Raw genomic sequence first — 15,792 nt, 5'->3', positions numbered from 1 at the left:
AAACTTCTAATGATCTATATAATATGTGCGAATTAAGGACTAAAACGTACGCTAATTAGGGTTAAAAGAGAATGTTTAAATGGGGATCTTTCCAATCAAGCCTGGCCACAACCTTTTCTTGTGACCCACCTATCCTTCTGAGTTATAATGATTGTGCTTAGGGCTTTTGCCTTTTCTTTTCAATTTTCTTCTATTCCCTCTACGCAATGATGGGATTGACAATCACCCTTTTTTTTCTCTTTTGCTCAATCAGAACTTGTGGGGGCTTACAAAGTTAGAAGATTCCATCTCTAAAGACCAGTCTAAGCATATAATATAAATTAGCTGACATTATATGGAGCAATAAGTTTGCTGTCAAGGACATGATATTTGACCTGTTTTCGTCTCAAAAGCCTCAAGATTTTAATCATAGTCCTTGGAGACCATGCAAAAGGCTCTTTGGCTTATTCTTTTTACTCAAAAAAGCCTCTCTTTTCTCTCCCCACCTCCTCTTCTCTTGTCACTCAAGCAATATTGTTCTTCGATTCAAGGGATGATAAAGAGGGTCCTTTTTTATTTCAATCTTTTATGTAACTCATTGTTTACTTTTTCTTTTTTTTTTCTTGGTTACTCATTTGTGTTTCATATTACAAACATTTTTCGAGTCTGCTTCTTTCATTTTAGACAGCTGTGTTTTCTTTCGAATTTTAATGAACTGTAATCATAATAATTGGATACACGTGCAACCCATGAAATATTGCAATAACGATCCACAGCCGCTTACACAAAATATACGGAGTTTGAACTTTGAAGTGGAGAAAAGCGTGCGCTAATTTTGCTGGGTGATGAGTCTGATGACCATGGCTATCCCCAGCTTGCATATACTCAGCTTCATGCATAACAATAGATTTATTAACAAAAATATGTCCTCGTATATACTCAGCTGGATAGCCAGCAGATTCATCAATAATGTTGAAACTTGCCTCAAAATTCCTAATTATATTTGATTTGGATTTTCATAGCATGGAAAGAAAAGTTTTTTCTTGATGTGGAAGACAAGAATTCTCTTTAATATGGAAGGAAAAAAGTTTTTTTTTGTGAAAGAAGTAATTGAAAATTCTTTGTCCTTCAAGGAATAGATTTGAAGCCTTATAAATAGAGAGGAGAATACTCTTTTATATATATATATATATATATATATGTATGTATAAACATGAGGGAGTTTCTTCAAAGAATAATTTAGTAAATTTTGGGGTTGGAAGATTACTCATTATTACATGTAGAGTTTATTTGTTTTGTGAGTGTAAGAGAGTTATTGGGTTTATTATGGCTTTGGATTTGTGAGGTTTTGTTGATGATGGTAAGGTTTATAAGTGTTATTTATGTGAGTTGTGAGTATTGATTAAGTTTTGTTATAATTCATATTGTTGATAGTGGATTTTGGTTAGCGTTGCCTTTAGTCAGACCACATTAAATATTGTTATCTTTTGTAGATGTTTTATTTTCTTGTTCTTATGAATATACTTTCGCTGGCCCCAAACTACTCCAATTGATATTAGAGCTTCTACTATTGCACAATAAACAATAAAAATTTAGTTCCAAAATTTGAATTTCGCTATGAATCTTCAACAAATTATTCTAGGTGAGCCACATGGATTGTCAAATTGAGATTGTCATAATTAAGGAATATATGCCGCCAGTATGTATTATGCAAATATAAAAAGAACTAGGGTTGCAAATATGCTTTAATCATGAATGTTCTCAAAGCATATTCTTATTTGCTTATGAAAATTCACTTAGTGTGTAAAACACTTGTGAATGTTTAGACCCCCAAAAACAAATTTCCAATACAAAGCTTATATTCAAACAACTAATGTGCAGAATGATAAATTGGCAAAATACTCTAAACCATAATTAATCACAAACACAATAACAATTAAAAGGAATAGAATAGGGAAGAGAGAAGCAAATACAAATATAACACCGGCACATGTTATCGAAAAGGAAACTAAAGAATTCAGCGAAAAACCTCTTCGCCGCCCTCCTAGTGGTAAAATAATCCACTAGAAAATCAGTTGGAATACATGAATATCAATAGACCCTCCAAGCCTAATCTACCCGATGCACCTAAGCTCTCCAAACTTCTTGCTCCAACAAGGTTACGCCGAACCGTGTCTTCTCTAGCTTTCTAGATCCCACAATAAACTCCATATTGCATCCGTCATCTTTGGCATCTTCCAATACTTCCTAAGTTCCAAAAACATTCTCAACACTCTAAATGAGTGTGGGTTGTGCTTGGGTACAAATCTTCTCTTAATGGGTATAATAATGGGAGAGGAAAGGAGAAGAGACTACAAAGATTTCTCTCTAAGAATGAGTAGTTCTCTCTCTAATAAGGTGGGTGTGTTGTAGAAACCTCTCTTAGGGTTTTTCTCTTAATAGGCTCCTCACCATTTCTGTGGGTAATGAGGATATATATAGTATGAGTGATGGGAATACGAAAAGTCACAATTTGCAATAAAACTAAAGGATTTCGTGGGTCACTCGCGATTGGTGTAAGTCACGAATCTAAGTTGCGAGTTACCTTCCTAGATAGGCTGTACTGAGCTGGAACCTGGCCTAATTATTCACCTTCCTGCATGTGCTTTTCATGTGACTTTTAACTGTCTTGATCGAATTTTTACCACTTAATACTAAACCCATTACAAATAAATCCCACAAAAATATAAGGAAATAAATTAATGCAATTATAACACTTTTTGTCATGAAATAAGCCAACACTAATATTATGAGAAAAATCATAACTTAACAGCTTATATTGTTGATTGATATATTGGAGTTATACTTAAATGACTACATCTCTATGCAGTGCAAGTCTACAACAAGAGGGGATACATAATATTATTGATACATCAGTTACTTGAATTGTACACGTCATGACATCAAAGAGATTAAAGGCGCTTGTGTTTTGTTTGTCTTCTTTGAGATTGGAATTATTGGATACAGAGTGTAAAGAGTTTTTTGACATAGTTTTGTGCCCTGCATAAATACTTGTTGGAAAGGTCTCCAATTGTCTTCACCTGCCCATGAATATTCATAAGTCATCTCTAAAACAAAATTTGTGTTCAGAAATCATCTGTAGGCTATTATACACTAAACAGTTAGCTGTATTATTCACTGCATACGTTGGGTTAATTTGTTTTCGACTCCAGCTATAAGGTACACCACAAAAAGAGAGAGTTTTGGGCACTAAAGTACAGATATACAAATAATTAGACTTGACATTTGGAACAGAGGGAATGAAAATTTATGTTGATTTGGATTGTTCCATATCATCACTAAAGAAGTGACATGGGATTTGGATATATTATTAAGTGGGTTGTGATTGAAAATGAAAGATGGAATTATGGAGTAGGGTAAAACAATTTGGAAACTATAGCTCTATATAAAACAAATAGTAGAAGCTTGAGTGCTCTGAATGAAACATCACTCTCAATTCATTATCTATTATAAAGGTTGATAAGGAATAACTTAATTATACTGAAAGATGACTAGCTAATAGTTCAATGACAAAGAAAAGTTTAGTGCTAGTGACATAATGTCACTTGTCACTCTTATATGACTAATTCATCATGGGAGGAATAGAATTCATCATGGGAGAAATAGAATTTTGCGTGCTACAAAGTTGGTGTGGCACACAACTAGTTCAAGTATAACCATCCAAACTATTTTTTGGATCAAACCTAAGAATTAGAAGGTTGTGGAACATTTCATCCCCATAATATATATAATTATCTATAAATTTTGATGGTTGCCCTAGTGCACAAAGCAGAGAAAGATGTAACGTGCTCCACCACATTGGGAGAAGAAAGGGAGAGACAGACCATGGTGGGGGCAAAATATTACTTATTTTATTTCCAAAAACAAGAAACTCCTTGAATATGATTTTGAAAACATGACTGACACTCTTACCATTTAAGGTATGCTGTTCCTGATTGAAGAGAAAGAACGGTGGAGTATTAATGGGATCTCCTTGGTGGATTCCAGGTTTTGGAAAAAAAGCTTTATTCATTGAAAGTAAAAAGATGGATTTGAAAGGACAGACTTAATTTTGATGTCCATTATTAATTATTTCCTCTACAAATATGGTCTCCATTATGAGGTTCCCAATATTAATGGATTGGTGAAAACTAATCATCAACTTCATTCAATATTTTCTTTTAACGACACATGCTATTGGATCTTAATTCTACGAGCTTACCCCACCACCTTATTCTTATAGGGGAAGGGGTGGCATTTAACATATAGTTAACCTCAATTAGTATTAGTAAACCTAAATATAGTTCTCATTCTCCCTTCATTTAAAAAAAAAAAAAAGAAAAAAAAATTTATATATATATATATATATATGTAGGTACTCAAGAATTCTTGGTTTTGGCTTTGGCTTTTTGGCTTGATTACCTTGCCTTGTCTTGCCTTGAATTCTTTTTGTCCCACATTGGAAAGATGACTTCCCTCCTTCTACCTTATAAGGCATGAACCAATGAGAAAGAGTACCACTGGTTTGGTACCAAACCAGTCTTTCCAATGTGGGATTAAGAATTCAAGCCAAGTCAAGGAAAGGCAATCAAGCCAAAAAAGCCAAATCCAAAGTCAAAAGCAAAAATTCTTGGTACCTACAATATATATATATATACACACAATTTTTTATTCAATTTTTTTCCCTTTTGTCTAATCCTCTCTTTCATGAAAATATATGAGTGGCAAGAAACTATGATAAACTAAATAATAATTATAAATTAAATGCTTATTTTTACTAAGAAAATAAATGTTTTTTTCTTCATATATGCAATACTATTCACCGTAAATATAATTACATATAATAATTATTTAAATTGATGTTTTATAAATTTGTTTGAACAAATTAAATATATCTAATGTCATAAAGTTTAGACAAAAAGTTTGTTAAGGAGCTGCTGAAAAATGTTGAGGACATGAAATTGGATCAAGAGAAATAAGGATTCGCTTGAGGTATTATTAATACTAGATAGAAAGTTTTTTAGACAATCGCTCGATCGAGATTACAAAAATTTGATTTTGAGTTTACTTTCTATTTTTGCCTAGACAAAATCATGTCGTGGAATTTACAAAAAAATAAATATGTTGTTTTCTGAATGGAAAAGAAATTAAACATGTTAGCCTATGAATGAAATCCTCAAATCCACAAATGGTTCCTTGAATCATAAGGTAATAAGGTTCTAGAATCTATTAGAGAAACAATAAACAAAAGTTTGAATTTTTATTAATCTCAAAAATTGAATAATCTAGTAGGTTACAATACTTTTAAAAAGTAGAAAGAAAACTTAAGACGGCTAGGAAAAAGCTCAAAAAATCCTAATTCGCACTAATCATGTACTTAGATGGCAAAATAGTAAATTTTACCAAAAATAGCAAAATAGAGATAATTGAGGAAATTGAAACTACTATCTCTAAGAGATGTCTCAAAACAAAAGAGAGCTTATTTTAACTTTTAGACTAAAAGTTATTAAGAAAAACAAATATTACTAAAATTGTCAAAATCACTGTTTTTGAGGCCTTGACGAAGGAATTCACCGAAATTGGGGCAAACCTCGAGGCATAGAGTCTTGATCAAAAGGCTATTTCCCTTCAGCCCTTCAACTTTCATGCAATTTTGACACAATTATCCCAATGAGTTCTACTGGCACCTCTTGATTTTGCACCGTGATTTTTAGCATCCTTGTGATTATACAACCTTGAGCTTAAATTGATTCTCCTTAAAACTATAGAGTTTGCTCCCTTGACAATGAGTTCATTGTTGCATTCCAAAGGGTTATTTGGAGCTTCAGAAAACCGAGTGGTTGTAGACGAGTTTGTTCATGGAGAAGGTTCATGTAGAAGAACTTCGAAGTTTTTGGGTCACAGTGAGAGGCAAACGAGTCGTTTGCTAGGGATGCATAGAGTTTAGGTTACAAAGGTTCTAATTATTGTAAATGTTTTTATAATGAATTTCCTATAAGGTTGGGTACACCTAGTGTTTTTTTTTCCTTTGAAGATTTCCTCACAGCTAAAATAAAAGTTCAAGGGGTGTAAGTATAACTACCCCAAGATTCATAGGGTGTCATGGCACTTTTCCTTACTATTATGCATTGAGCCAATAAATTTGGTATTCCTTCATGGATAGATAATTTTATACAGAAGCCTAAGGTTGAACAATCAGATGTACTGATGGATAGTCCCCAACTCATTAGAAGCCAACAGATTTTAGCCACCTTTTAAGCACCCCCCCTCCCCCCCATCTTAACAAAAATGCACATAAACCAGTAGCAATGTGCAACTAGTCAAACAAGGATTTATCAGCTTTATGTTAAGGATCCCAAGCTCTGATTGATAGATAGCCTCTATGGTCAATCACTAGAAGGAAGAATAAGCATAAGGTTCCTTTAAGATGTAGAGTACAGTGCATTTCTAGCACATAATTAGGTTCATTCATCTACATTGGGACATACAAAGCACTTATTCTAATACAATGAACAAAAGAATGAGTGGAGAAAAGGGACTTCTACAATGACTAGCCAGATTTTAAACCAAGTAATGCCTATTCCTGAAGTGAAGTGCCCGACCTAAATAAAGATCAGAGGCAGTGATGTGACATCCACGATTAGGTATCTCACAGAATGTCAAAAAGAGCAAGGATAAAAGAAAAGGCAGAACATTTTAAGTTCATAAATATAGCATAAAGCAAAATATAGAATAGCCAAAAATGGGACCCTAGATGCCTTTCGGTGCAGCATGCTCATAACAGCATAAAAAGTCAATTTTCGGTTTCTCCATACCAAAAGAAGAGATTGTCTTTACATCTATACTTTTTTGTTTTCTGCATCCTATGTTAAGTCGAAAGTTTTAGACAAAAGACCAGTTGATGAACATGAAGCAGATACAGTGAGCATTCTCTTCTTCATTCAACACCTTCCACGCCACTGCTCTCTCATAGGAGATGGGCCTCCCCATGCTAGATAAGCAAATACCACCTTGAAGACACATAAAACCCTGCTCGATGGACAAAGAGAAAAGATAAGAGTGTCAGATTAATCCACTATTTCCAAAGAAAGAAAGCATAACAATATCTCCACTTTAAGTAACAATGTCTCTCTTTGGTCTTTGAAGGGTAACAATATCTGCAATGCATGTTCTTGTTTTTAGAATTTTAGGAAACATGTCTTCATTGTCTGTAAAAATCTAGGTAAATTTTTTTTAGGTCCAACAATGTGTTTCACAGTGATGCCAAATAGGTATTATAACATTAGTCATTTTTTTGGGTTTTCAGTCATATCCAAATGATTGCATCCCTCTTCTATTGCCCATGTATTCTCATATTCCCTCTAGCATCCTGAATTGATAACAATGGTCCAGTCCCATTTATGTGCATCTCCCATTACCTAATGGAGATTTATTTCTTTTACACATTATCTTTTATCTTGGTCTTGTTGATATAATTATGCCTTTTGGTGGATTTCTTTTTTGTCAAGTAAAATAACCCTTCTCCAGATTTTTAGCTGGATTTCAAAGCACCCTACCTGCTGCATTATCTGTGGGAACTCTGAGCATAGGGTTTTCTTTCCATTGTCATCAAAAATCTTTTCCAAAGTAATGTCTTGAAGTGCAACCAAGGTTGTCTCAAGCATATCAAGACCTGCTTGATTTGCAAATGTAAAAACTGGCAGTGCCTGCATATTATAAAATTGATTACAATTCTTGAGCATCAACAATGTGAAGAAGAAGAAGTAGAGGAAATATCATAACATAATTACATTTTTTTTTATGAGTAACAATATATAACTCAATAACAGAAAGGAAGACGAGCAAAATATAGAAAGTGATTAAAGGGCATGAAGATTGCTGAATATAACAAAAAAAGACATCACTGACAGAAGCGACATTTTCATTGGAGAAAAACCCCTCACCAAGCATAAAATTATTCTATTAAGCTCCTAAGTGAAAGTGAAAAATTATTAAACCAACTCAAATTTTCTATATATTCAGATTTATGAGGTTTCTGTGAGTAAAAGTATCGAGAAATAAATATCATATGCTTTGCTAAGAGCTCCCCCTCAATAAGCACATCTATGGCACCACTTTCTATCCATGCAATAGCATAATGTGCAAGGGGCAACTTCCCCCAGATTTGATGCTCAATTCCTTAAAAATTAACTCATAAAGGCACTACAGCTTCTTAGTAATGTATTTCCTCAAAGCTTATGTTCTTATACAAGAATTAAGATCAAATTCTTGCAGAACTTTGCACCATCACTTCTGCCAAGGTCTGCTACATGCTCAAGAAGAGTGTAACGATACTATATTGATAAACTACCACTTGTCCTAAAAGCTTAAGTTGTTGGAAAATGGTGACATCTTATGAAAGAAAAAGCTTGGAAATTTGAAGAGCATTAGTGCAAAACCTTGAGTAAATGCAGAGAGAGAGAAAAATATTTCTAAATTAATAAGGGGAGGAGAAAAAAAATACCTTCAAAGAGCAGCACATGACTGCATCTGAGTGATGCCAAAGAGTTTTGAGAATGGATTCACTTCCTTCACTTTTAAGTAGTTCAACCCCTAGATAGCACCTGTAAAGAAGATCAACATTTAATATACTCTGGACTTATCAAAATATTGAATATGCACTGGTATTTTTTTCAATTTTAGAATTGAAAGGGGAAAATTGAGGGCCTTCTTCACCACAGCTAAAAATGTTAAATTTGATATCCAAGTTCCAGAAAATTATTCATAAATGAAGCATTGTAAACTGCTATATGGAAGAGAGGCGTTTACATGTGATATATAAGAAACTTATGTTTGTAAGAAGAAGCGGCAAAAATATTCCAAGTTTCATCTACGTAGTCATTCCATATCAATCAGAAAGTCTTTGGCTGTTAAAGCAAAGTTTTTTGAGAATTCAAAGTAGGAAAATTTAAATTCCTCATTTTGGATTAGAACTTAAATCAGTTTCTTTACTGCTAAATAAACTTGCTGTTCATGAATTATATCGTATAACATGGAGGCCAAAGTTCCATACCAAACGAAGAACTTATTCATGGTCCAGACTCTAGAACTACAGATAATAAGAATATGAATGCATGATAAAAGACTCAACTGACGCACCTATAGCTTTGACAGATCCACCGAGCAAGCGTGTGAGCTTCAGGAGTGCCAGGTGGCGGCCGAATACCAGCATGAGAACCAAAATGAGAAGGAGAGAGCACCAATGCCACCCTCTGCACAGATGCTATAATGCTCCGGACGTATTGTCTAGCCATGGCTGCTACATTGTCTTGAAGGTGGATTTCAAATGCAAACTGGAATGCTATTGTCATCACAGATTTGGTGCTCCCACACTGACCAGAATTTTCACCAGATGCTCTGTTTCCAGTGGGTCCAACTTCAAGAGCAGAGGCAAGGTCAAGTGTACGGTTTGGACTAGAGGAATCCTGCATCATAGTAAATGAAATAAAGTTGAGAACAACATATTAACTCAATGATAAGGGGAAAAAAAGGCATAAGAAAAGATAATAGATTATATCATATACGATAAAAACACTTACAATTCCAGAATCAAGAGGAATAATGCGGAAACCAGAAGGTATAATTGGTGCATCATCAGAGAACGAGGCATCAATGGGAGCAAAGATGAGTTCTGCACAGTTTCCCACAGCATTCTCATCCACTCCACTACAAAGCTGGGGAAAAATGCAACCAACCAAAATTTTAATCAGCATTAAAGAGAAGCAGAAACCTTTTAACACACAAGCACATGGTGAAGCTTAACTGTTTTTTGATTGATAATTATGTACAGGAAAATCATAATCTACACATACATCATGTGACAAGACACATGATAAGAAAACTAGGGCTTACTTGCAAAAGGAAGATGTCACCAGCCATCATCATGTCCTCCCGATAGTGGCCCATACTTTCAAGCTTAATGACCTCCATAAACTGTTCTCAAACAACCAAAGCTTATCAAATTGGCAACGGATAACAGCAAATCATGATGAGAATTTTCACAATAATGATTCCAAAAGAGAAAAGCAGTTTTTTGTTTTTTTTGGGGGGGGGGGGGGGGGGGGGGGGATTGGGATAAATGGTGATGATGTTGTGAGCTGTGACTGTAGTTTAGTATTGAATCACTTGCCTCTTCATGCTCAATTGTGTGAGCCAGTGGAAGAATGACCTGACCCCCAAAACTTCCAGCTCTAACTCCAGGTAAGCTACAAGGACCAGCTTTAATGGCAGCTGCTGAGTAAGCATCAATACTGCTGTCTGCCCACTCAGACCGGTGTTCTCGCAGAAATCTAAGAAGTATTGCAGGAGGCACATTCTACAAGAATAGAAAGGAAGTATGAGTCTAAAGTAAATACAAGGATGATCACTAAATGATGTTTTACATTGACAATGAAATTTCCCTATATTAGTCAACTTAATGTAGATCACATACTCAGAGTCAGTTTCCTTGCCCTAGTCATTGATTTTTAGCTTTTCAACTACATTTTCAACTTGTTTTACTAATTGGCAGCATAAATTGTTTTTCACCAGACTGATCTACCAATGGAAATCTCTTAAGAATGACTTCAAGTATTATAATCAGGGCCAGGACGCCCTTTCTCAGAGCTTGAATCCACAATCACTTTCACCTCAACAGTAGCCCCAGAAAGACACGATCCACAAAAGGAATCGAGGCTCATATAATCAGTCTTAGTTATAATATCCAAAATCACGCTCAAATCAATTGGATGTTAATAAATTTAAAACCATTCACCATAAAGAATTTTTTCTTTGCATACCTGCAACTTTTGTTGGATGTTAATAAATTTTTTCTTTACGATATAATATATTCTTTAATCTAATGTGTCTTTGTTAAGGTCATGACCTTTAACAACAAAAGGCTGCTTATTAATTTTAAGTTCCAGTAAATTCCTTGCTGTCAATATTCATATGTAATCCTTACTTGTAATAACATGGATGCCTTGGCACATAGAACTGCATTGCTCATTGATTGAAATCCATTGGCATAAGAAAGATTTCCACCCATCATCTTGGCTGGAGATGAGTTCACAAGAATGGTAACATCATCAATACCATCACTTTCTAACATAGACCATCCCTCATCTGTAAACCCATTAACTGCTTCATTAAACCCCCTGTACAGTAGAGTTTGTTAGACTCCCAAAGATCAAAGTCAATCAATTAATCCAAGGAAAATTTGAATAAAAAAATTAACGTACTTGCTCAATCTCTGGCTAAGTGCACGTAGAGCAGCAGGTCTCCTCCCCCAACCAGAGACATTTGGCTGAGAATGTTCTTGAGAGATCTGCCTCAAATGTCGCAATGCCTAAATGAAAATGAAAAAGTTATGTCAGATCACGAGATCTTTGAAGTCACAGTTCCAATCCCTCCCATATCTTGTCGATTAAGCATCATTCTTTGGCATAGCAAAGAAATCACTCAGTTAACAAATCTCAACATTTTGTTGATCCAATTCAATAGACTAGCAACAGAATTTTAAATTACTAGACGGAAAAACAAAAAAAGTCTTACTGCCATTGTTGTCTTCTGAGCAAGTAGAGTTGATGACTCATAAAGCGGGCGCAACACTTCAGGTACACTCCAAGGCTAGTTTAAGCAAACAGCAAGTAAATTACTAAGTATACCATGCAAAGGCATAAGTTTGCTTCAGCATATAGCTCAAGGGAATTTACATACCTCTAAATCCATATGATCAACTATATGAATAATTGATCCACCCCCTTCACAAGGTCTAATCAGATACCCACTTGGCAGCATTTCTGCTCTCACGAAATGCTGCACCTGTGGCATGCTTGGTCCATTCTGAGTATTGTTAAGTGATCTTTCACAGACCTAATTTGCACCACACAAACACAGTGTAATTTTCAGACAGTAAGGAATGGGAAACCAAGAAAAATGCCATAAGGCCCATAACTATTGGTACTTGTAACAGAAGAAGTAGGAGTCACATACCACTAGACTACCATCTTCCAAAACAGACGTGTAGCGCAGCAACCAGAAGTCACGAGCTGGTGCCAAAGTTGTGGGTGCATATAGCTAAATGAAGCCAATGAAATTCCAAACTTTGTTAGACAAGTCTATAATTACAACTACACCAGAAACGACAACCACAAATTACTAGTGCCTACCTGCATGTAAAGCAGTTCAATGGTTCCACCATTTGCAGTGGACAACACATTTATAACATCCACAGCTCGGCAACCATGGAACCATGTAGGCCGATCTTTGAGGATTTCAGCGACCTGTATAAATTAATCTGTTAATCTTTCCACAAATCTCGGACTAGAATAATTTCCTCAAACAAAACCAGGAGAACTTACTCTTGTAGGTTCTAGACCAACAAGGCCACATGCACGAGCTGCCACTCCAGTGCATCCATGAGAAATAGCAACGATTCCAATGGAATCCGGACCAGGCTGCACAGATTGAGAAGGAGATCATAAGGAGCAAGAATTTGGAACTAATCATTTATGAATTGTGATAAAAATGTAAATGAAGTTTTGTTGTCTTAAAGAAGCATAGGGAAACAATAGAACGTGAGATATTAAGAGAGAGAATTTTCTGGTCTGCCAGGGAATAAATTATCATGTTTGAGTGATGCCTCAAAAGAAAGATAGGATGATTACTTCCTTTATTTTTCTACTTCATCTTTATTACAAAAAATTCAAGTCAGAACAAAAGATTAGATGAAGGAGGAAAATTTTTGTAGATTTGTTTAAGTGAGTAATTTGAAATCCCACATATTTCTAAATTATAGATGATGGTGTAAAAAAAAAAGATTAATATAGCAAAAAACATTTGTTTGCAATCCCCAAGAAGAAGAAAATATTTAGAAAGAAAAACTAAACAAAGAAAAAGGGGGAATTTAGTGAAAAAAAAAAAAAAAAATCATTTGGATATGCAAGATGTAACTTAGAAGATTACTCAAGTTCTTCTATTCTAATAATTTTTCTTGAAAATGACAAAGAATAATTGGAATAAGGTTCAAAATGAATAATGATAGCAAAGAGAGTGGGCAGTAACCTTCATCCCGGGCATTTGGACCCACTCCACAGCAGTTCCAGTAGCCTTCGAAAGAAACTCTGTTAAAGTCTCCTCTGCAATGGATATAAGTCTGGAAACATACAACACAATCTCATAAGCCATACAAAAACCGCAAGGCAATTGTAGACCATAAAGAACAGAAATTGACTAACAAGAAGCAGCAATCACACTAACCCTGCAGGGCTAGCATCCTTTGGTGGATGCTGAGGTGTCAGATGGTGTTGACCGCTCGTCACCACCGACTCACAACTCGTGTCTGTGGTGGCAAGGGTTGCCTGCAAGACAAGGAAACATATTCAAAATTTCTACTTAACAAAACGTGAGAATACAAGTAATGTTGTAAAACGTTTAATTATTATAGAACTGGGCACTTTCTTTGGCTGCTGAGAAAATTGTGTAAGAACAGACCAAAAATAGTTAAATTTTGAGAAAATTGATCTCCTTTACAAGATTCAATCTCAATTAAGTGGTGAATTCCATTTGTCTATAAGTCCCCCCAAAAAAACAAGAACCTTTGATCAAATTTTTGTCTATTATATTTTCCTTAATTTTCTAAGCAACCAAACAGATTGCAAATGATAACAAGTGGATGAAATTCCTTACATTTTGCGTGTGTTGACGGAAATAACTGTTCTCATACACCAGTTGTGACACCTGCTTTTGCAACCGATCATTCTCCTCCATTAAAAGTTTATTCATCGCCGTCAGCTTCCTATTCACAGCTTGCAGGCGTGACGCCTCTTTTCGCTGCTTTTCTCTACATCTGTGTCAAACATAAAAACATATAACGCACATGGGTTAGCCAGCATATATAATCAGTCCATCAGTAAAAGCTTGATTGCTTCATATGGCTGCAGAAAAAAAAATGAAGAAAAGGAAACAAAAATGAGTTGCTTAATATTAATTTCTTAACTTGGGAGGCCTAATAAATGAAAAAACTTGACAACACATATCCTAAATGCAATATGCAAATCACCCACCTTAATTAGTTTGATACAAGTTTATGATAGTTCTAGAAGAAAAATCAAAAGAAATCACTCAAACATACAAACTTAAATTTGAAAAGTTGGTAGATTTCCTTTTAGATGTCTTCAATTTCCACAACAGCCAAACACAAGGTCTGAAATAGATCGTACTTATTGCACAAAGCTCTCACTTTTGTGGGATATGGGAGAGGTAATAAGACTTGGCAACCATTTTGCTAATTTGAGGTGAATTTTGCAGCTCTTGGCAATCCATAGAAGATCCAAAAAAGAACATAATAAAGTAGCAATGCATATTTAAAAAATTTACAACCAGAAAAAAAAAGGGTGTAATCTTGTGCAAAACTCAGTTGTAATTTTGCACAAGACATTAGCAAAAGATGATACCTTCGGTTCTGGAACCAAACTTTGATCTGCTTAGGCTCGATGTTGGAGAGAATGGGACACTCCCTGATAAGCTGTTGGCGGCGCATGGAGCTTGGCTTGGGGCAGTCATGGTAGAGCCTTTCAAGAGCCTCAACTTGCTCAGGCGTGTACCTCACATACTTGCCGTTATCCATTTGCAGCTTATTGCAGGATGAACTCACTGCCATCATCCCCACTTCATGTTCAACAAAAAATAAAAATAGTCAGAACCCAAAACTCTAAAACCGAAGAAGAAGAAGAAAGAAGAAAAACTCGTTGTTTGATATATATTACACAAAAGAGTATGTATATATATGGAGAGAGTTACCTTTTTAAGTGGTTTCGCTTATGAGAATAAGCGAAAAGAGAGAAGAGGAAGATCAAGAAGAGGTGTGTAGTTGTAGAGGCATGGAGGTGAAGGCAATAGCAGTGAAGTAATAGAGAGTTTTGTATTAAGTAAAAAGAATGAAAGAGAATGAGAGTAGTGAGAGTGAAAGAGTGGGTGGTGGTGGGAATAATTGGGTTTAGGTTTTTGGGATTGGGATTGGGATTGGGAAGCTTATAAGACAAACCCCAAATACCAGACAGAATGAGGAAAGACCATATTTTTTCGTTTTCACATCATTCTTTTGCTTTGCTTTGCTTTGCTTTTGTTTTAGCTGTTTTTTTTTTTTTTTTTTTTTTTTTTTGGCCTGTTTCTTTTGCTGCTGTTGCTTTTCTTGCCAATGCGCTTTGTTTGTTTCGCACTTTCCAACACTTCAAACTCTCTCTCTCTCACTGTGTGTTTTGTGTGTGTATGCTGTATTATAAGTGTAAATGGAATGTGTGTGAGTCTTGTGAAGGAATGTAGCAAATGCGATCCAGAGAATTCAGACTACAATTCTCAGCGCGTGCATTCTGTTATTTGAGCATGTTGGACCGCAATGCCCTTCCACTTAGTTCATCAACCATGCCTCTCTCTCTCTCTCTCTCTCTCTCTCTCTCTCTCTTTGAGACTTTGAATTATTCCATTTATCAAAATTGAAGAAGAAAACTCTCCAATTTTACGGGTCTTTCAAAGGACAGCAGTGCAAGTTAAGCAATTGAAACACATTATGGAAAATTTGCCTCTTTTTTTTTTTCCTATTTTTTTCATAAAGCAGTCGGTACGATTTAAGAAAAAATATCTTATATAAGATGCGCTTGTGAGATGTACTCGTACTATGCATGAATAGTCTTACTTGTTATGAGAAAGTAATCTCATACAATTGTTGGTTCTCCAAAAAAAAAAAATCTCATACAA

The 15,792-nt window shown here is 35.2% G+C and overlaps 1 protein-coding gene across 1 annotated transcript; it reads right to left on the bottom strand.

Annotated features, from left to right (window-relative positions):
* Positions 1-6,693: 6,693 nt before the first annotated feature.
* LOC126708560 (homeobox-leucine zipper protein ATHB-8-like) lies at positions 6,694-15,149 on the bottom strand. Its single transcript, XM_050408344.1, has 19 exons — positions 14,839-15,149; positions 14,493-14,706; positions 13,726-13,885; positions 13,297-13,397; positions 13,102-13,192; positions 12,399-12,494; positions 12,207-12,320; positions 12,031-12,114; positions 11,755-11,910; positions 11,590-11,664; positions 11,277-11,383; positions 11,000-11,192; positions 10,187-10,372; positions 9,910-9,990; positions 9,597-9,731; positions 9,157-9,482; positions 8,522-8,621; positions 7,575-7,724; positions 6,694-7,047 (listed from the first exon to the last, which is right to left on the bottom strand). Exons 2-19 carry the CDS (start codon positions 14,699-14,701, stop codon positions 6,901-6,903), a joined length of 2,511 nt encoding a protein of 836 aa, XP_050264301.1. The 5' UTR covers positions 14,702-14,706; positions 14,839-15,149; the 3' UTR covers positions 6,694-6,900.
* Positions 15,150-15,792: the final 643 nt, after the last annotated feature.

The sequence above is a fragment of the Quercus robur genome, chromosome 12 (assembly GCF_932294415.1).
Source record: "Quercus robur chromosome 12, dhQueRobu3.1, whole genome shotgun sequence".
In the NCBI taxonomy this organism is placed as follows: domain Eukaryota; kingdom Viridiplantae; phylum Streptophyta; class Magnoliopsida; order Fagales; family Fagaceae; genus Quercus; species Quercus robur.
This window is presented reverse-complemented; position numbering and strand designations above follow the sequence as displayed.

Coding starts and splice junctions, on each gene's coding strand:
- LOC126708560 (XM_050408344.1), bottom strand. CDS start 14,701: ATGATGGCAGTGAGTTCATCCTGCAATAAGCTGCAAATGGATAACGGC. Junction 12,495..13,101: donor TCCAAATGCCCGGGATGAAG/GTTACTGCCCAC, acceptor CAATCTGTGCAG/CCTGGTCCGGATTCCATTGG. Junction 9,732..9,909: donor GTGACATCTTCCTTTTGCAA/GTAAGCCCTAGT, acceptor ATTTTTCCCCAG/CTTTGTAGTGGAGTGGATGA.